The sequence below is a fragment of the Haliotis cracherodii genome, unplaced genomic scaffold (genome assembly GCF_022045235.1).
Source record: "Haliotis cracherodii isolate W230 unplaced genomic scaffold, xgHalCrac1.p SCAF_30, whole genome shotgun sequence".
In the NCBI taxonomy this organism is placed as follows: domain Eukaryota; kingdom Metazoa; phylum Mollusca; class Gastropoda; order Lepetellida; family Haliotidae; genus Haliotis; species Haliotis cracherodii.
This window is the reverse complement of record NW_027266287.1, coordinates 1,323,738-1,346,114: the sequence shown is the minus strand read 5'-3', so window position 1 is coordinate 1,346,114 and position 22,377 is coordinate 1,323,738. Positions and strand designations below refer to the sequence as shown.

At 42.8% G+C, this 22,377-nt stretch overlaps 1 protein-coding gene across 1 annotated transcript in view; it reads left to right on the top strand.

Moving 5' to 3' along the window:
* Window positions 1–15,003, top strand: part of LOC139477006 (axonemal dynein light chain domain-containing protein 1-like) — a 41,845-nt gene extending 26,842 nt beyond the window's left edge. The window contains exons 20-26 of the mRNA XM_071259566.1: window positions 1,936–2,126; window positions 5,996–6,092; window positions 7,219–7,458; window positions 8,819–9,052; window positions 10,646–10,735; window positions 11,868–11,965; window positions 12,674–15,003. Coding sequence (XP_071115667.1) covers window positions 1,936–2,126; window positions 5,996–6,092; window positions 7,219–7,458; window positions 8,819–9,052; window positions 10,646–10,735; window positions 11,868–11,965; window positions 12,674–12,980 — 1,257 coding nt within the window. The 3' untranslated portion in view covers window positions 12,981–15,003. The remainder of the gene's footprint in view (window positions 1–1,935; window positions 2,127–5,995; window positions 6,093–7,218; window positions 7,459–8,818; window positions 9,053–10,645; window positions 10,736–11,867; window positions 11,966–12,673) is intronic.
* The last annotated feature ends 7,374 nt before the right edge of the window (window positions 15,004–22,377 follow it).

Genomic DNA, 22,377 nt, shown 5'->3' with positions numbered 1-22,377 from the left:
TAGAAAATATTTGTTGACCGAACTAAGCTTGACACTTTACAAACCGGATTTCGATTTCGGTGTGCCATTTTGATTGGACTATGCATAGACTCATTAGTCCAGCCAAAATGTAACTCCATAATACCAGCCTAGTTCGTCAAGGGTGGAAACTGGACTTTTATTGTCAGTTAACTCACTTGCCTCGGGAAGATGACTCGTGCAAGAATGGCCACTGTGCGTGAATTACAAATTTTGAACTAATTCTTGTGGCCAAAAAGCAAGTTGGATTTAGATTTTTTAGAATATGCTACGATACTTTGCTTCCAAATTCGTCCATAAAATTGGGAACTATGACTTAATCATTCAAAGGTAACTCTTATACATCGTGAATGTCAACAGTTTTTTCGTAAACATTTTCTGGCTGCTGCACATGGCAAACACGCCGCCTTCTGTGTGAAATAAATGAATTAATTGTTGCTAATAAAACCACAGGGTGAACATGGAGCAATAGTCATTGTATAATGAACTGTCACATCTAAATAATTGAAAAGTCCATATTGATAGATTTAATTTGATATGGTCAGAAACCCGGCCTCTGATATTGTACACATGTCAGACGGAAATTGACGAAAGCACTGGAATGTGAATAATATATTTTTGCCAACAAACTGTAATACCATTTACAACATTTGCTATTTCATGTCAAATATATTGAATTACGATCTAAACACACATTGTTGAAATTTGATACCTGCAGATTGTTGTCTCCTGCATGCCAATGAAATGAACAGCTGATGGTGTTAAACATGCCTCCTAAACAATCTATAATTGTCCTCGTGAATAATTTCCCATCAAGTCGACAATGAACAGAAATACATGAATATTAGTGTTATTTCTCCTACAGAAATATGAGTCGAATGTAATTTTATGTGAATACTAATGCTAATATTTTTAAATACATGTATTCACAGTGGAATGATTAGTGTTCGAAAAAAGGATATCCGAGGATATATCTTTATAATCTAGTAACATTAATTGCAACATTAGTTGTGTCACAAGTACCAACAATCAAATACAGTTTCCCCACTGTGTCAAGATGAAATACATGTATCTCAGAAAATTAGCAAAATCTCATCACACCCCAAATCTCATTGCTTTTCGACCAGGGAGATTTTCTCTCATAGGTAAAAATTTCAAGGATAATCCCTACAGAACTCAATAACCATAAGAGATATCTTAACCAAAATTGGCACATAGGTAGGTCTAGTAGTGAACTGGTGCCTTTTGATAGTTTGGAATTTTTGAAAAATGTATTTTTTTAGTTTCCAAAGCAATGACTTTGACTTAGACTCTATTGTTTATGTTATCCGGATGTTGATGTCATTGTTGTTTTCTAAGTTGGCAGTCGTGATCAGTGTTTTTTCTAAAGCGGAGCTCCGAAGGTTAAAGAAATAATGGGTAATACTGATTTTACAAAACTTGTGTAAGAATTTGTGTTTTCATGTTTGTCAGGAAATACAAGAATTCACTCTCGTGAATTCTACTCTTGTTTCGTAAAATCATTATGACACACATGCTCGTATAATAATCTCTATTTATCACTTTTGTGAAACCCAAGAGCATGGATCTGAATCAAGGTTAACCTGGAAGTTGAACCCACAATCAGCACATCCTAACCATACCTAAGGGACTTAACTCCAATCAGAGTGCCTTAAATCGCTTGGCCTACTGTGTCGTAATGGAATAGATGAATTGATGAAATGAATGTTAGTAAAATAAGTGAGACTGTTTGTGTAGCATATACTACACAACATCAGCTAAGGACCAAAATAGTCATCTTAAGTCGAAGGCATGATGTCCTTAGCAAGTATTGAGCAGTATATAGAGTTCCTCTGTTTTCCTCGAGATCCTTTCCACTTGTGTAGGACAATGATGAACCTGGTGTCTGGTGTGTAGGTGTCAACGTTGCATGCTGAGATGGTGCAGTGGATGGTGCAGATGTTGCTGCGTCTTGCACCTGACAAGGAGGGTAACTCTGTGGAGGCTGGTGAGATGGTGCTACTGGGCAGCTCGTCGATACCCCTGCTGCACGAGAATGCCAAGTCACTGTTTGAGAGGCTGCAGAAATTCTCCAACTATGTCACCCTGTAAGTGCCTGTGACATTACATAGTGTTAGTTCTTCCTACATGCAAGCGCTTTACTGCCAGGAATAGTTCCTCAATACTACCACAGTCCTATCACAATACTGTCCTGATCTTATTAACCATTCTACCATTCTCTACCACCACACTACCAGTCTACCCAGCCCTACCTCAATACTGCCACAGTCCTACCATAATGCTGTCATGATCTTATTAACCATTCTACCATTCTCTGCCACTGTACTACCAGTCTATCCAGTCCTACCTCAATACTACCTCAGACAAAGACTGGTCTTTCATTTCCTGGCTATTTTAACCCTGTTTTAACCCGCCTGTGAACTTATCTAACCCATGTTGTGCACACGTCCCTCTGCCAGGCGGATTCTGGAGGTGTACAACCACAGCGTCTACATCTACGTTGAAGACGTGCCGGTGGTGGCCACGGCCTCCTCTCTGTCTCACCCTCTCACCTTGTGAGTCACTCGCGTTGACTCAGGTTCCGTTGTCTGTTCAACTTGGCATGTTAACCCAGGGCCTCACGACACAAAGGGATGTCCGGCGGCTTTTGTACGACTTGGTTCAGATCTGCCTGAAAGTAGAAAGTGAAAAAAAATCCTGTTTTTTGCTTTTTTTACATGACCTCCAGGCCTGAAAATCAAACTTATGGAAAAACAGAAGAATAATTGTTTCCCAGCTTGCTCCAGACAAGTAATACATGTTGCTTTGAGTGTATGATGTAGCCACAACTTCACTATTCCTAGTTTCATCAGTACTTTAACTGTGTGGGACATGGTTCCTATGGCAACATAACAACAACAACGTGACACTTCATGTCACATCACACAAACATTCCACATGATCAAAAGAACCGAGATTTGGCCATTTGATCTCATCCCTGCTAACACTATTCTTTTTCAATGTGATCAAACTTATTTATTTTCTTATATATTGAAGGGTCTAACGGTGATTGAAGCTAGGTAAGAAAGTCAAGGGGACCTTGTCATAACCGTAATGCTAATAGTTCAAGATATAGGGAGTCCATTGATGCAAGTACTGCAGGAGTAATCCTCAAGGACACCCACCCACACTCACACACCCCTCCACACACACCACCACACACACACACACACACACACTCACACACCCCTCCACACACACACACCTCCACACACACCTCCACACACACCACCGCCACCCCTCCACACACCCCCACACCCACAGCCCCCCCCACCCCCCCCCCCCCACACACACAGACACACACCCCTCCACACACACCACCACACACACACACACACACACTCACACACCCCTCCACACACACACACCTCCACACACACCACCGCCACCCCTCCACACACACCCACACCCACAGCACCCCACACACACACAGACACACACCCCTCCACACACACACACAAAACACCCCTCCACACACACACCACCGCCACCCCTCCACACACACTCTCACACACCACCACACACACACACACAAACACACACACCACCCCACACACTCCACACACCGTACATACACACCACACACACACACCATACACACATACACACACCATACATACACAACCCACACACACACCATACACAGTGTGTTACACACACACACCATACATACACACTCCACATACCATACATACACACCACACACACACCATACACACACACCACACACACACACACCATACATACACACTCCACACGCCATACACACACACCACACACACACACCATACATACACACTCCACACACCATACACACACACCATACATACACACTCCACACACCATACACACACACCATACATACACACTCCACACACCATACACACACACCATACATACACACTCCACACGCCATACACACACACCACACACACACACACCATACATACACACTCCACACACCATACATACACAACCCACACACACACCACACACACACACACCATACATACACACTCCACACACACACACCGTACATACACACTCCACACACCATACACACACACCATACATACACACTCCACACACCATACACACACACCATACATACACACACCACACACCATACACACACACCAAACACACACACACCATACATACACACTCCACACACCACACACACACACCATACATACACGCACCCCACACACACCTCACACCCCACATTTTGACTAAGCGTCATTTGTTCTATTTTGACAACTGGTCCAAGGTTTTGGAAAGAATTTGCATCTTTGTGCTAAGATGATTCTAGCTCCCATAGTTTGACAACAGTCGAAGCTGAGATCACTTTGTGGATGGGGCCCAGTGGTGTCTGTTCACCATGAAGTGAAGGTTGTTGGGTCTCGGCCATCTGGAAGCCAGACATTGTTCTGGCGCTATGTTTTCATGTTTGTTGGAGTTGAAATGTTTGGCGCTGTATTTTCAACTTGAAACGTTATATGCTTCAAGGCCTGAATCCATTCATTGTTAGATTTTCATCCCAGTGTGAGACGGGATGCATTTTAATTTGAATATTTTCAGGGCACGAGGAGGGACTAACCATTAGATACTCTAGATTTTGGGGGGTATCTTACCGGTACTACAATTTCACTCCTGAGTAGGGCTGGGACGGGTAGCTCGGGTACATGGGTCGGGTGGGTCCTGAGTAGGACCCCGGTACCCACAGTACTACCTGGACTGATGGTTAGTCACGTGATATATTGTTTAATGACAAAAAAATCACTATAGCTCAGCGGTTACACTACAAGTAATTAATGTTCCCATTTCTTTCTGACGATGCACACATTCCTTTTGACTTGTATATGTTTGAGTAAAAATAAAGCTTCCATCGAATTCAGTGTACCATGATATGATCGTTTGATACATGCATGGGCGGATACAGAGGGGGGGTGCACACACCCCCTTTTTATTTCGAAAAAAATCTGTATTTCTGTATAAATTACCACCAAAGACAATAAATAGATCTTAATTGCGCACCCCCCCTTTTCAAAAAAGCTGTATCCGCCCATGACATGTATCTAAATAGTTTTTGCCAGGGCTGCAGTAAAACAATTCCCAATCAGACATTTTGTACCCAACTCTTTAGACCTACAGCAGGTACCCAGATTAGGTAGAGTCGGGTGCCCAAGTACTAAATTTGGACTCGTCCAGCCCTGCTCCTGAGGTAGTTATCATTTATGATATCAGAATTTCACTATCAAGATGGGTATCATACCGCAATTTCACTGTCTTGATAGGCATCATACTGCGACATGTGTATCGGTACAGACCTATGTCATGTATGGTTCTATCTGTTAATATGGTGTCCTGAATCATATTTGCCAAATGTTTGTTTGTTTGTTTATTTGTTTGTTTGTTTGTTTGCTTCTTTGTTGTCACTCTCAGCAATATTCAAGCCGTTGGAAGGCAGAAGGGGAAAAATAAAAGTAATAATCTTTGCGTTCTGGCGATTAGGTGCCTCACTCAGGTGGTACGGGTTCGAATCCCGGACGGGACTCAACCCCAAAAAGTACTAGAATCTGTACTTTACTAAGAAAGTGTTATCCCAAATATAACATTTATTACAATAATCTCACTTTGTAATTAAAAGAAACAAGTACTAAATCTATTACTGCAATGTGCCTCCTACCTTATTTTTGGGTTCATGTTTTTGGGTATAGCACTGTCATTGAACACTAGATGACAATCCTAGTCAAGACATCATTGGAACTGCAACTTTTTTTGAGGAATTGTTTCTTGTTTCAGACTTTTATACTTTTTTTTAAGAATCTATAAATTGAAGTAATTAAATTAGTGAAAGATGACATGACTTTGTAGGAAACAGCGTGTTATGTTGTTCCGCTTGTGGTGTTGCCAGCTGCTGTGACGGCATCGTCTTGGACAACACGCTGCAGCGCCAGGACAACATGGAGGAGCACGCCGACCAGGAACTCCGGGACCTGCGGAGGCTGAGGGTGAGTACATCCTCATTATTGTTCCCCGTAACGGAAATGGATGAAATGCACCCAATCCACTAGAAGGGGCTTATTGAAGGACATAATTATAGGGACCCGATCCACTAGACCGGGCTTATTTAAGGATGGGGGCGGTAGGGTAGCCTAGTGGATAAAGCATTTGCTCGTCACGCCGAAGACCTGGGCTCGATTCCCAGCATGGGTACAATGTGTGAAGCCCATCTCTGGTGTCCCCCGCCGTGATATTGCGGGAATATTGCTAAAAGCGGCGTAAGACCATACTCACTCACTCATTGAAGGACGGGGACGATAGGGACCCTGATCCACTAGACCAGACTCATTTAAGGACGGGGATGATAGGGACCTGACCCACTAGACTGGACTCATTTAAGGACGGGGATGAGAGGGACCTGATCCAGTATACCAGGCTTATTTAAGGACGAGGATGATAGGGACCTGATCCACTAGACCGGACTCATTTAAGGACGTGGTTGACAGGGACCTGATCCACTAGACCGGACAAATTTAAGGACATGGATTATAGGGACCAGATCCACTAGACTAGGCTTATTTAAGGACGGGGATGATAGGGACCCCAATCCGTCATTTAAAGAAATGAGCAAAAAATTTAGAAATCATTTTGAATTCAGTTTATTAATGTGTATAAAAAATACTTTCAACACCTGAATTTTGACAACACCAAATGCAGAGCTGTGGCTAAAATGCTGTCAATAATGCTCATGTCCTCCATCTTTAGGAAGCACTCTCCCTCTACTTGAATGTCAATGAGTCTGTGACCCCAGCTGATTTCCTAAAGAAATATAGGCCGGTGTTTTCAGTGTGGGTTGTGGCTATTTAAGTGTTTCTTGTTTTCTTTGTGTTTAACACCACACAATTTCCAGTCATGTGATTGTGGCCTGTATGTTTTTAAGTCTGGACTAGACAAACCCTTGATTGATATTATGAGCAGCGTCCCATGCCATCGGGGTATGATGACACACAATCAGCCAGGTCACCAGTCTGACTGACACTCTATTTATGTGGTCGGCCCTTGACAAGAACAGAGAATTTCTTCAATATGCATGTTTGTCAAGAAATAATTGATGTTGAAATATCTGTCCATCAGGGCGAATGTGAGGACTGGACCCACACAGCTAAGATCTTGACCAGTCAGTTGACCGGTGAGACGGTGGAGGAGCTGTTCCCTCGCCTCGGACCTTCGGACAGTCAGTCCAAGACACAGGTCAGCTCAGTCAGACCTGAAGGATACCATGATAAGGAGCCACTGGAGCCACCACAGGAGCCACAGGAGCCACCGGAGCAGCAGCAGCAGCAGCAGCCACCACCAGAAGCTCCAACACCCCAGGTAGGAGAAGAGAGAACATTGATTGTTTTACAGGGAGTAGAACCAAACTGAAGATGTTTCGTAACCCGAACATTGATCTGAGAATGACTGAGGTGGAGGTGTACTTACCCTGAATTACTGAGTATCGAGTAGTTTTGTAACTTAGGGATTGGTAGTCTTTTCTGAGCTTGCTGAGGTACCATTCTCTAATTGATAATCTTGTCATAAACAACAATTTCCATGGTATATTTTATATTTCAAACACTCTTTCAATGAACTGGAGGAAGCATATTTATTTATCACTGACATCTCAAACCAAACCTTTTTAACAAGTGAAGTGTTTTATCAGCTTTGATTTCACATACAAAGGTTGCAAGTTTGATTCAGTGAAATAAAAAAATCTGTACATCATTCTGCAAACTGCATTCAATTAGCATTATGTTCATTGTGTTTTGACCATCTCCGTGGGCTAGTGAGAGAGAGAGAAAGAGAGAGAGAGAGAGATTTTAAAAGCCATTAAAGATGGCTTCTACCATTAATTTGGAAAATAATCCAAATTGATTGGTCGATCTGAGGTTTCAAATCAGAATAACCACTTCTGATTGAAACAGCTGGGTTGATAACCGCATTGGGTCCAGTTAAAGAATAGGTCTTCAGCAACCCATTCTTGTCGTAACAGGCGACTATGCTTGTCGTAAGTGGCGACTAACAGGATCAGGTGATCCAGCACTGACTTGGTTGATGCATGTCATCATATCCCAAATGTGTAGATCGATGTTCATGATGTCAATCACTTGATTGTCTGGTCCAGAGTCAATTATTTACAGACCGGCGTCATGTAGCTGGAATATTGGTGAGTGCAGCGTTAAACAATAAAGAAAGACTGAAATACAACCGCATCACCGCGGAATCTAATATTTAAAGAAATGTACCATACTTCCTTCTCAATCATTGTTGTTAGGCATTTGGAATCGCAATATGTGTAATAGTAGGTGATGCTGATTTAAAGTTATTTCAAGAGTCAGTATATGTGTGGCCATACTTTTGGGACAGAAAACACGATAGAATCGACGAAGAGATTGTATTACAAGTTTTGGGACAACAGAGAGCTTGGAATTTGACATGCGGTGTAGAACTGACCCTTACAAGGCTTGTTTTATGTTCCTGAAAACTAAAGTTGAGTGTCTGGATGTCTAACATCGCCACAGATGGGATGTTTTCCTTTTCAGAGTGACTATTATTAAATACCACATACTGGGGTGCATCAGGGACTGAAATCAATTATCTCATAAAAAGCGGTGATTTCTCAATGATGGAAATTTCTTGATTTCTTGAGATAGAAGTTGTAGAGGAAGTAACTGTAGGACCCTCTGATCTGCAGAAACAAGAGGAGACTACTCCGGCCCCCACTCCCACTCCAGCAGAGGGCAGCACCGGTCAGACTTCAGAGCAGACAGCAGGGCAGACGGAAGAGCAGACGGCAGGGCAGACAGAAGAGCAGACGGAAGAGCAGACGACAGACAAACGTGTGGAGCAGACGACAGTCGAGGAAACAGCTGAAGAAACAGCCGATGCAGAGAAGACAAAAGAACAAGAACAAGAACAGAATCAACCGGTAAGATTATTATACCCCCGACAAAATGTCGGGGGGTATATAGTTATACCAAGGTTCCGTCTGTCTGTCCTTCTGTCCGTCCGAAAACTTTGTCCCCGCGATTTCTCTTAAATTATTCAGTGGATTCATCTCAATCTTAGTACATATGAAGGGGTGCAGTCAAAAGAAAAAAAATGTTTTTATTAATTTTCCATTTTTTTATGAATTTTTCAAACCCTAAGCTAACCCTATCCTAGCTATTTAATTTGTAACTACTGACACACTAGGCGGGTCGGGGGTATTAGTGAGCCACGCTCACTTTAGCACTTGTTTGCTGTATGCTTGGCTACCAACTCTCTGTTGTTTCTGCTCGGTCTGGGTGATAGTCTACACATTTCTTGAATGAAACTGGTAGACTGATGTAGTTTGTATTGGGACTGGTATCAAAAACTGGTAAATACTTCCTCTGCCACTGGGTTTGTTAAAAGTGCTGATTTAGTAATTTGATTTGATGTTTTCTGTTAAACGGGGAAACAAACTTTGATTGTCACAAGCCAAGCGCAAAGGCAAGTTGATTAACTCCAGTTGCCGACTTCAGCCAGAAGTCGCATGTACAAGACTGAAAAGTACTCACTTATAGCCTTGTTGCCGTGATTTATTTGTTTTTACCGACCACCTCTGTGGTCTAGTGGTGGAGCGTCTGCCCGGAGAGCGGAAGGTCTGGGGTTCGATCCCCGGCAGCATCATACCAAAAGACGTTAAAAGATGGTACTTGTTGTTACCCTGTCTGGCGCTCGGCATTAAGGGGCTCAAACAAGGACTGGTCGGCTCAGAGTCAGTATACTGTGTCTGAGTGGGGTATTCATGTTAAACTGCGGCATGGTATCTCAGTGAGCTAGCACTTTAAATCGGCATCAGTCCAGACTAGTACACGCAGCCCCACACACACGTGCATGCAGGTCGCTATGTAAGTGCAATAATCTTTGACGCGATGTTAAATCCCATTTCATCTCACCCACCTTGTTTTAACCAGAGGTGTATTGGGGATACACCTCCTCTTTACTTAGGGTGGCCCAGTCGTCTAAGGCGCCGCGATTCGCTGTGAAGAGTTGCGTCCCTTGGGCACGCCAGAAACCTATGATTGTGGGTTCGAATCATGGTTCGCCCCTATTATGTTTCTAGGTTTGTCAGCACCATACCCGTGCTCGTGGGTTTCACCAAAGTGGTAAACGTCTGAAACCTGCATCACTTCGGGCTTTCCTCCCACATTAAGCTGACACGCCGTGATATAACTGGAATACTGTTAAAAGCGGCGTAAAACCCAACACACTCACCTCTTTACTTACGAGTGTAAGTGTTCATCGACCTATGAAGTCTTATGTTGCAACATTAAGATTATTTACTTAAATTTCACAAGCCTCAAATAAATCACTCTGAACGTTCTGATTGTCAAGCTGTTGACATTTGTGGGTGACAGATGTATCATTTACTAAATTGTTCAGTTTCTGAAATGTTTCAAGTGAATATATTAGTTCCATATTGTAACTGTTTAGGCTGATACACCTTGAAAAATAGTTCCGAATGTCAGATTTTCACGTGTCACGTATCCCCCAGGCCCCTGTGGAGGACGCCGGAGAGAAGCTGGAACTGATCGGCACGGATGACAACACCCACGTGGAAGGGCTACATTCCGATGTCCAGGCAGTGAGAGGAATATGTGTGCTAAAAGAATAATCAAATCCCTATTTGACTGAACCTTTTTAAAGTGCCCCTAAAATATAGTTCATTTTTTTTTTTTTTTTTTTTTTTTTAAATAATCACAAAAATTGAGCTCATAAACATTTGAAAAAATAAATGCTGATCTCAAACCAAAATATGAAAATCAAATAGTTGCTCCCTTAGACAGTAGTATATCGAGCAAGCATACATTGCATGAATTCATGAAGCTTTATTAAATGTAATTCCTGCTGAGGTACCTCATTTACATATTTATCAGATAGTAATACAATGTTCTTACACAGCAAGAGACTGATCCCATGAGTTTTCGTCATTTGGTGGCAAGGGGGCATGGGTGGCCCTGTCATCTAAGGCGCCACGATTCGCTGTGCAGAGTTGCGTCCCTTGGGCACACCAGAAACCTATGATTGTGGGTTTAAATCCTGGTTCGATTATGTTTCTAGGTTTGTCAGCACCATACCCGTGCTCATGGGTTTCACCGAAGTGGTAAACGTCTGAGACCTGCATCACTTCGGGCTTTCCTCCTACATACAGCTGACACGCCGCGATATAACTGGAATACTGTTAAAAGCGGTGTTAAACCCAACTCACTCACTCACTCATTTGGTGGTGTGTAATACACTTATACAGTAATACACTGTCAGTGTATACTACTCAAAAGAAGTAAAAGAACATCTAAGTTTTTCATATGACCAGTTAATCTACCATGTCATTGTTTCATGTGACTATAAGGGGAAGGGTGGCCCAATTGTCTAAGGCGCCGCGATTTGCTGTGCAGAGTTGCGTCCCTTGGGCACGCAGAAACCTGTGATTGTGGGTTCAAATCCTGGTTCGCACTGATTATGTTTCCAGGTTTGTCAGCACCATACCTGTGCTCGTGGGTTTCACCGAAGTGGTAAACGTCGAGACCTGCATCACTTCGGGCTTTCATCCCACATTTAGCTGACATGCTGTGATATAACTGGAATACTGTTAAAAGCAGTGTAAACCCAACTCACTTCCTAACTCATATGACTATAAATTAACTGTTTTCACATGTAACAATTGGGTTTCCTTAACTTCTTTTGAGTGGTATATAGATAATGTTTGTTGTTTCCAGGCTCCTGAAACACAGACTGCCAGCAAGTCGGGAACTCCAGACACAAAACGAGCCTTTGAGGCCCTGGCTGCTGTTGGCAACCTGCAGAGCCAGTTGTTGTAAGTTGACATCAGGGAGGTCATCCTTGTCATCATCTCTTAATGATGCTGGACAATTTATGATGGAAACTCTGAAAATGTTTGCTACGTTGAAAATCACTGCCGTTGTCTCATTGCAACTATTTGTAACAAGATTATTAAACTTAAACAGAATCATTCTAGGAAACAGAAACATACTTCTAGGAAGTCAAATTGATTTAGCAAACTGATTTGATCGTCACTATCCACCCAACCACACCCATGTCAGCCAGGAGCTGCTTCACTCACGCACTCACTCACTCACTCACTCACTATCCCAACCACTCACTATCCCAATCACTCACTCACTCACTCACTCTCCCAACTACCAACCACCCACCCACCACTCACTCACTATCCCAACCACCCTCCACTCACTCACTCACTCTCCCAACTACCCACCCCTCACTCACTCACTCTCCCAACTACCCACCCCTCACTCACTCACTCTCCCAACTACCCACCCCTCACTCACTCACTCTCCCAACTACCCACCCACCACTCACTCACTATCCCAACCACTCACTCACTATGCCAACTACCCTCCACTCACTCACTATCCCAACTACCCTCCACTCACTCACTCACTATCCCAACTACCCACCCACCACTCACTCACTATCCCAACTACCCACCACTCACTCACTATCCCAACTACCCTCCACTCACTCACTCACTCACTCCCCACAGAGACACAGAGCAGCGCGCCCAGGAGGCAGAAGAGCGAGCTGCCTCGGCTGAGATTGAGCTGACTGTGGTAAAGGAGCAGCTCCGGGCCCTGGAGAAGAAGATGACCCAGCTGACCGGCCGGGACCAGGAGGAGACCACGCCCATCAGCCTCACCACGCCCTCCTCCATCTCCACCCACACCCCTACCTCCAGCAGAACCCCAGCCACCACCCCCGTCGTCCGGCGGGCTGAGAAGAAGGAGGAGAAGAAGCTTCCTGTTCCTCACAGTCCGCAAAAGAAGTCATCGGCCAAAGGGAAGAAGAAGTAGATTAGGAGGAAGGGGGAGATGTCATCATATTTCATTCCTTACCCCCAGCCCATCTCAACAGCTTAAAATATGTCATGTGTTATCTTGTAACTATGTTCAATGAAGTCATCCGAACCATATGCCTTTAAACAGATAAATATTAAAATTAGGTTTGCTATATATTGGTAACGATAAAAAGTATTACTGAATTGCAGTTGTAATTGGTATTTCGACTGCTGTCTATAAAACCTTTCGTGATTTCACAAAAAAGACCTGTTGAAACGTTTGAGGGTTCGAATCCCAGATTCCCTCTCTGTGAGGTTTGTCAACACCACACCAAAGTAGAAACCATGGAAAATCTCCAGCACCTACTCATTGTTATATATATTTCTGTATATTTATGAATATATGCAGTTATCTGGCTATGGTATGCTGTTGTTGTGGCATGTAAGTATTTAGTAGGAGTCTGTAACATTAGACACATCTGCTGAATTAACAATATCCTGTGTGGGATAAAAAGGCAATGTCATGTTATCTGTGAAACGTGTGGTAATGGAAGCTCTGAACAGAGTGCACTGAATCAACAATTCATATATTCATATTTTTTAAACTGGAATTAATGCAACTTTTTTCACTCACTGAGCTAGCAGATTATAAAAATGATAAAAAGCAAATTTTTAACTTTCACATTTTCCAAACCTCTCTCTGTAGGGCCGCATTAAATAAACATCTTGTTCCTCATAATTCATATTTTAATAAATAGGAAGGTGGCCCAGTTGTCCAAGGTGACCCTCACAGTGCGGATCTGCATTCTTTCCACCTGCCTGGAATCGGTAATACTGGGTTCCAATCTCATATCATGTTGATTGTGTCTTGGTTTGTCAGCACCATACTCATGTTTGTGATTTCACCAAAGTGGTAAAAGTCTGAGACCTGCGTCACAGGAGCTTTCCCCCCACATCAAGATGACACGCCGTGACATGACTGGGGTATTGTTTAAAGCGGCATTTAACCCAACTCCTGATATTGCTCTGAGTGTTATCTTCACGGCTATGTGTGATGAAAGTCATGATTGTATGCAACACCCGTGTATGTATGACCGGTTTTTGCATGTAACAGTTGTGTACTCCTGAAGGCCTGCAGTTATTTGAAATATTTTGCTTTGATATTTTTTTTATTTATTGTGCATTTTGTGTGTATGAAGACATGCTTGAACCACTTGTAGATGATGGTTCTGTCTTAAATGGCAGTGTGCTGTTTCCCGAGGACTTCATGTACATGCCAGACACTGTGTCAAGTCTGTCTCTATGACAATTCACTGTGAGTTGTGTCCCTTAGGCACAGCAGGATCCCATGATCATGTGGCTGAATTCCACATTGTGTGTGATAATGATCTTTGGTCTGTCAGCACCATACAGAGGCATGTGGGTTTGACCAAAATGGTAAACGTCTTTGATCTGCATCACCATGGGATTTCGCCCATACTGAGCCTGCATGTAGATCGCAGACATTGTGTTTCAAGCGCCGTTTAACCATCCAATCCATAACATGTAATACTGCTGAATATTTTTATCATCAATGCTTGCCAAGGTACACAAGATCAGGTCAAATATTTGCCTTGAAGTTGTGAAGTTTGAATTTCCGTCCAAACATTTGTTTTCATTGTTTTGATATGACTATACCATCTATATGCAAACCAGTATTTTAAACTGAATATTTTGCTGAATACCATTCTGCTGTTACCAAATGTCAAAAGTTTTATCTATATTGAATATTGTATGAAGGTATTTGTCTGTGATATTTATAAAATGTTGAATTTAGATTCTTTCTCCTGTGTTTTACAATTTGTAACATTAAATCATGAAGGGCAACAAACGTCGTGTGGAGTTTGTTTTTTTGCAGAGTTGCATCCCTTGAGCATGCCAGGAACCTGTGATCGTGGGTTAGAGACAGGCCAGGGGGTGGACACTGGCACACAGACTGAGATAGATGTGCAGAGAGACTCTGGTAGATATACTTGTTGAGAGACAGGCAGGAGGGTAGACACTGGGCACACAGACTGAGATAGATGTGCAGAGAGTCTGGTAGATATACTTGTTGAGAGACAGGCCAGGGGGTAGACACGGGGCACACAGACTGAGATAGATGTGCAGAGAGTCTGGTAGATATACTTGTTGAGAGGCTGGCAGGAGGGTAGACACTGGGCACACAGACTGAAATAGATGTGCAGAGAGTCTGGTAGATATACTTGTTGAGAGACAGGCCAGGGGGTAGACACGGGGCACACAGACTGAAATAGATGTGCAGAGAGTCTGGTAGATATACTTGTTGAGAGGCTGGCAGGAGGGTAGACACTGGGCACACAGACTGAAATAGATGTGCAGAGAGTCTGGTAGATATACTTGTTGAGAGACGCCAGGGGGTAGACACGGGGCACACAGACTGAAATAGATGTGCAGAGAGTCTGGTAGATATACTTGTTGAGAGGCTGGCAGGAGGGTAGACACTGGGCACACAGACTGAAATAGATGTGCAGAGAGTCTGGTAGATATACTTGTTGAGAGACAGGCAGGAGTGTAGACACTGGGCACACAGACTGAAATAGATGTGCAGAGAGTCTGGTAGATATACTTGTTGAGAGACAGGCAGGAGTGTAGACACTGGGCACACAGACTGAAATAGATGTGCAGAGAGTCTGGTAGATATACTTGTTGAGAGACAGGCAGGAGGGTAGACACTGGGCACACAGACTGATATAGATGTGCAGAGAGACTCTGGTAGATATACTTGTTGAGAGACAGGCAGGAGGGTAGACACTGGGCACACAGACTGAGGCAGACATACAATATAACAGATCAGACAGACAACACAACAGGCAGACATACAATACAACAGGCAGACAGACAATGCATTAGAGACAGACAACACAACAGGCAGACATACAATACAACAGGCAGACAAGCAATATAACAGATCAGACAGACAACACAACAGGCAGACATACAATACAACAGGCAGACATACAATACAACAGGCAGACAGGCAATATAACAGATCAGACAGACAACACAACAGGCAGACATACAATACAACAGGCAGACAGACAATACATTAGAGACAGACAACACAACAGGCAGACATACAATACAACAGGCAGACAGGCAATACATTAGAGACAGACAACACAACAGGCAGACATACAATACAACAGGCAGACAAGCAATACAACAGATCAGACAGACAACACAACAGGCAGACATACAATACAACAGGCAGACAGACAATACATTAGAGACAGACAACACAACAGGCAGACATACAATACAACAGGCAGACAAGCAATATAACAGATCAGACAGACAACACAACAGGCAGACATACAATACAACAGGCAGACATACAATACAACAGGCAGACAGGCAATATAACAGATCAGACAGACAACACAACAGGCAGACATACAATACAACAGGCAGACAGACAATACATTAGAGACAGACAACACAACAGGCAGACATACAATACAACAGGCAGACAAGCAATACAACAGATCAGACAGACAACACAACAGGCAGACATACAATACAACAGGCAGACAGACAATACATTAGAGACAGACAACACAACAGGCAGACATACAATACAACAGGCAGACAAGCAATATAACAGATCAGACAGACAACACAACAGGCAGACATACAATACAACAGGCAGACAGACAATACATTAGAGACAGACAACACAACAGGCAGACAGGCAATTTAACAGATCAGACAGACAACACAACAGGCAGACATACAATACAACAGGCAGACAGACAATACATTAGAGACAGACAATACATTAGAGACAGACAATACATTAGAGACAGACAATACAACAGGCAGACATACAATACAACAGGCAGACAGACAACACAACAGGCAGACAGGCATTACAATAGATTAGACATACAACACAACAGGCAGACATACAATACAACAGGCAGACAGACAATACAACAGGCAGACATACAATACAACAGGCAGACAGGCGATACAACAGGCTGATAGACAACACAACAGGCAGACAGACAATACAACAGATCAGACAGACAATACATTAGAGGCAGACAATACAACAGATAAGACAGACAACACAACAGGCAGACAGACAATACATTAGAGACAGACAATACAACACATTAGACAGACAATACAACAGATTAGACAGACAATACAACAGATCAGACAGACATTACAACAGAGGCAAGCAGACAGTCAATACAACAGATCAGACAGACAATACAACAGGCAGACAGACAATACAATAGATCAGACAGACAATACATTAGAGACAGACAATATAACAGGCAGACAGTCAATACAAGAGAGGCAGGCAGACATACAATACAATTGATCAGACAGGCATTACAACAGGCAGACACAAAACAACAGAGCAGACAGACAATACAAAAGTGATTGAGTGAGTAAGGTTTTACGCTGCATTTAGCAATATCACGGCAGGGAACACCAGAAATGGGCTTCACACATTGTACCCATGTGGCGATTCGAACCGGTTCGGCGTGACGAGCGAAAGCTTTAACCAATGGGCTTCCCGACCACAGCTACACGACTACAACAGAGGCAGAGAAATGCGGATCTTCATACTGTTGCATCATGGGACAGCCATGCATTGAGAGCTGATCCGATAAGGCTATCTCGGACGGGTGCGTGTGTTATCAGGTTTCTCATCTGGCATGCGGGACGCTGTTTGTTCATAAACAACTTTCTGTTGGAGGAGATAATGAGTGGCGTGTGTCCTCACGTACAGGTGTTATTAAAAGTGCGAGATCAGAACTCCTAGATTTTAAATTTTAATATTTAATTTCTTATTATTTCATACGAGTTATATTAAACCTTTGGCAACACATCTGTACATAGTACCTAGGGTAGAACGATTGGGTGTAATAGTCCGGTAATTAAAGGTTTATTTTTCATGAAGGTTCAACAAAATTGACGAAAAAGGTTTTTTAACACATTTCACTGCCTTGATAGGTCTACTCTAACAAAAAAATAGTTTACCAAAATTTGACTTGGGGAAACACCCAAAAAGGTCAAATCCAAGATGGCCGCCATCAGAACAAACGAAAATCGAAAAATTGAGAAAAAAAAGAATCAATCAAAATCTAAACATGGACGATGACTCTATAATCAACTTCATAGGATCAAGACAGGGGAATATATATTTAACAATTTGAAATGAAATCTTGCACAGAAATAAATTACGGCTGCCCGAAATGTGAAATAAATGCAATTGTTCCATATCGGAGTACAAAATACTTAACACGGGCTTATAAAGAGGGAATAACCCTGCAATAATACAGTTTACAAGTCAAACTTACTATCAATTTAAATGTCTAAAGTTCAAGACAGTCTTTATAATCACACTCATATACCATGTATACTGGACATGAAGAGACGATTATTCAGTAATGTCAGAAAAGTCATGACTTGGTCCATTTGAACATGACATCCCTTTGCATTATCTGATTATTTTCAACAGATATTTAGGAGTGACAGCTTGGTGCCTTGTGATTGGTCTCAATATAGTGCCCTTGTTGCTCTTGTGAAGCGTCCAGCCCCATTCTGTCGCATCCATATTGTTGCCTAGCCAGGCCTGCATTTGGAGTCAGACTCGTTGGCTGGGCAATCTGGCAGCATCTGATGTCGGTGGAAGCTTAAGGTGTCGAAGGGGTAGGTAATTTGAGCTTGATACATACCTTCTCAATGAATTTTGTCACACGTTCAGAATTCAAATCCAAGCCAGGCATACAGCCGTAGAGGATTGCAAGTGCCTGATTACCAGCCTGCTCGATTTCTGCATGGCTTCCACCTGTCACCATGAAAACCTTTGAATGTTCCTGAGACCATCCCTATGCAATATGGCCTCGATGTTGTGTCGGTCCCTGACAATGCATGTACAAAAAGCAAAGAATGGCTGAGATTAGGATCAAGGATCATCTATAGGATGAAGATGTCAATGATCTTTGTACTTGTCTGAAGAAAGATGGCCTCATGGTATCGGGTTTGAAGTGATATTGCAACAGGATGAGAAGGTCGGTGTCATTCCGTACCACTACCACAGGCTGTGTTTGAGCCAATGTACAGGCAGACGTCATTGCAATGTCATAGTCAGCATCTCCGGATGAGTGTGTAATCTGAAAACCCACCTTTTTCGATTTTGACCCCAACAGAGCGATGAATTTCTGTTTGTTTCTTTCACATTTGCCAAAAGGGTCTTTCTTCATTTTCAGAATCATGTCCGGTGTGAAATCCACATCCACTCCAATCTCACTTCCAGTTTTTCTCTGATGGGTCTCATCCTTGGTCGAAAAACACCACAATAACCATCAAACACGATAAGAGCATTGCAGAAGTGGTTCCTCAAGAAATGAGCCCGCACAGCTTGTGCCACTGATTTGCCGGACAAACATCTGATCTGTAATACATTTCCAATATTTGCACATTGGTCAAAGGAAGCCATGTGACGTTACAGTGCTTCATTGTTAATAAAATTGCGATATGACGTCATCAATTATTCATGACGCCACACATTGATTACATAACGTCATCTGGGACCCGTTCCACAAAGTGATCTTAGCGCTAAGTCGATCGTAACTCCCATTCTTTAACACTGACTTACTACAGTCGTAGCGCAAAGATCGCTTTGTGGAACGGGGCCCTGAACAATAGGCTTCTTTCAATGGAGTTTTTTCTCTGCAGGGTTGACATTTCATACGTTTTTTCTTCACTTTCTCCCTAAAAAAATCAATTGGTTATAAGTCATAATCTGGACGAAACTCGGAAATACGAGCCAAAGGCTTGGGATTAACACAATCCATTCACTCGGGACAAATAATCCGTTCTCTTAGTTCATTGGGTAATCTTAGTAATTGGGTAAATTTGGTACCTATTTCATTGACCGATTTCAGGCCTTTAACAAAAGGTATCAGCATGTCCATCAGCTAAAACTCGATACATTGAGAAAAGATCTTCTAGAATCCGCCTCTACACGTCATAAAGATTACACAACGCAAGTACCGTCACGAATTAGTACACAGAAGGATTTTCTTCCAGCGCGGGAACATTCTAAAGCTCTTGACAGGAACGAGGTATCGCTGTTCGGAGTTCGGGCAAATGTGTGACGTCATGGTTAGCGTTGATGAGTGAGACGATCTGTGTACCAATGAGAATTGATCAGGCCTCCTTGCTATACTTTATAATTAAGGGAAGAAAGTTTAATGTGGGAAGAAAGCCTGAAGTTACTTTCCACGTCCAGTCAATGTTGTTTAACGCCACAGTAGGCAATATTCAAGTTTTATCACAACGATCTGTAAAGAATCGAACATGGCCACTTTTGGGTCAAGCATGACGTCCGGGGACCCACTCAGAATCTCCAGGCATTAGACTAAATGTCGTCCTTGCTGACGTTTCTGTAATCGACCAAACGATCCAGTGACTGCCATCATGAGCATCGATCTACACAATTGGGATACGATGACAAGCATCAACCAAGTCAGCCAGCCTGACCACCCCATCCCGTGAGTCGCCTCTTACGACTAGCATGGGTTGCTGGAGTCCTATTCCAACCAGGATCTTTAGACGTTTCAGAGCCAAACGTGTGTAAGTTCATCGCATCCTCGATTACCCAGTGCATTAAATCTCATCTTTATTTTGAAAATGTATACAAAATACTCTTTATAATCGAGGATGAGTTGGTCATAACGCAACTATCAGTGTTTCGGAGTAATATCGAGGATTTACCAAGTAAAGCAGGCAAAAGGGGCTCATCACACGACTACGGTGCTGACAAACCAACGAACATAATCGGCATTACTCTTCCCGCGATCGGCAGATCCTGGCACGGGGAAGGGAGCTAAGAGTACACAGCCATAGAAAAACGCAGATCAAGTGGTAGTTACGCTTTAAGGATTATGTGTAGACAAAAGAGAAGTCCGGTTGCCCATAATAAACACAAACGCACTCATGTACAATGGGCGTCGCTGACAGACTTAGAGAAGCACGCACGTTATGCAGTCACTCACTTCTACGGAGGCCTTTTAGGGCTATGTGCTGTTTCCTTCTTTTTTTCTTTAACTTTCAAGATACGAAGTTGAGATTTCAGGATTCTATGGTGGAATTTCAAAATTCTATGTTTAACAAACCACGTTGAAATTTCAAGATTATAATTTGACATTACGTCACCACTACTAACCTGTTCACAACTTGCCGTCACCAGTGTAGTGAACTAACACCTTAACATTTACATTATGTAAATATATTCCGAGGTAGCGTATTAACTTGAAAATTCAAGTTAGTATCTTGAACTTTCAAGATAATAAGTAGAACTGTCTAGTAAATATCTTGAAAGTTCAACTTATTGTCTTGAAATTTCAACCTGTGTATCTTGAAATTTCAAAAGATAAAAATGTAGTTGGCCCTAAGAGGCTTCCGTATTCTTCACCAATCCCCTTCTTTTTTCAGACATATTACTGAGAATTCCTGGTTAGAATTGGCCCCCAGCAACCTATGTTAGTTATAAGAGGCGACGTCATTGGCCCCCAGCAACCTATGTTGGTTATAAGAGGCGACGTAATTGACCCACAGCAACCGATGTTGGTTATAAGAGGCGACGTATTTTGGACGGTCAGGTTCGATCACTTGGTTGCTGGTGTCATCGTACCCCGGCGGAGTGTTTCGTTGCTCATTTTATCGATCACTAGATTGTCTGGTCCAGATTCGATTATTTACAGGCCTCCGTCCCATACCCGGAATACTGTGCGGCGTCAGACAACAAACATGTGTAAGCTGATCACGTGATTTCCTTCGCTTCGTGACTTCGGTATGATATAAACATACACTTACGCCATTTACCGTTTTCAGAATCAGAGTGAGTGAGTGAGTTTAGTTTAACGCCGCTTTTAACAGTATTCCAGTCATATCACGGCGTGTCAGCTTAATGTGGGAGGAAAGACCGAAGTGATGCAGGTCTCGGACGTTTACCACTTCGGTGAAACCCACGAGCACGGGTATGGTGCTGACAAACCTAGAAACATTAGAGGGGAGAACCGGGATTCGAACCCTAAAACATAGGTTTCTGGCGTGCCCAAGGGACGCAACTCTGCACAGCGAATCTCAGAATCAGAGATCCGCCTCTTGGTGTTGCTGGAGAAACACGTGTAACGCGTTGTTCAGTAAGTCTAGATATTGCTGAATCTAACAGGGATCATGTAACTAATATTCTGTACTAACAAACTCCCCTTCGGCCACGTCTGAGAGATTCTTGGTATAGAATATGAATAGCAGTTACATATACCGTGGTTAGATTCGGCAATATATAGACTTACTTAAGCCTTTTATAAATTTTCATTTGTGGG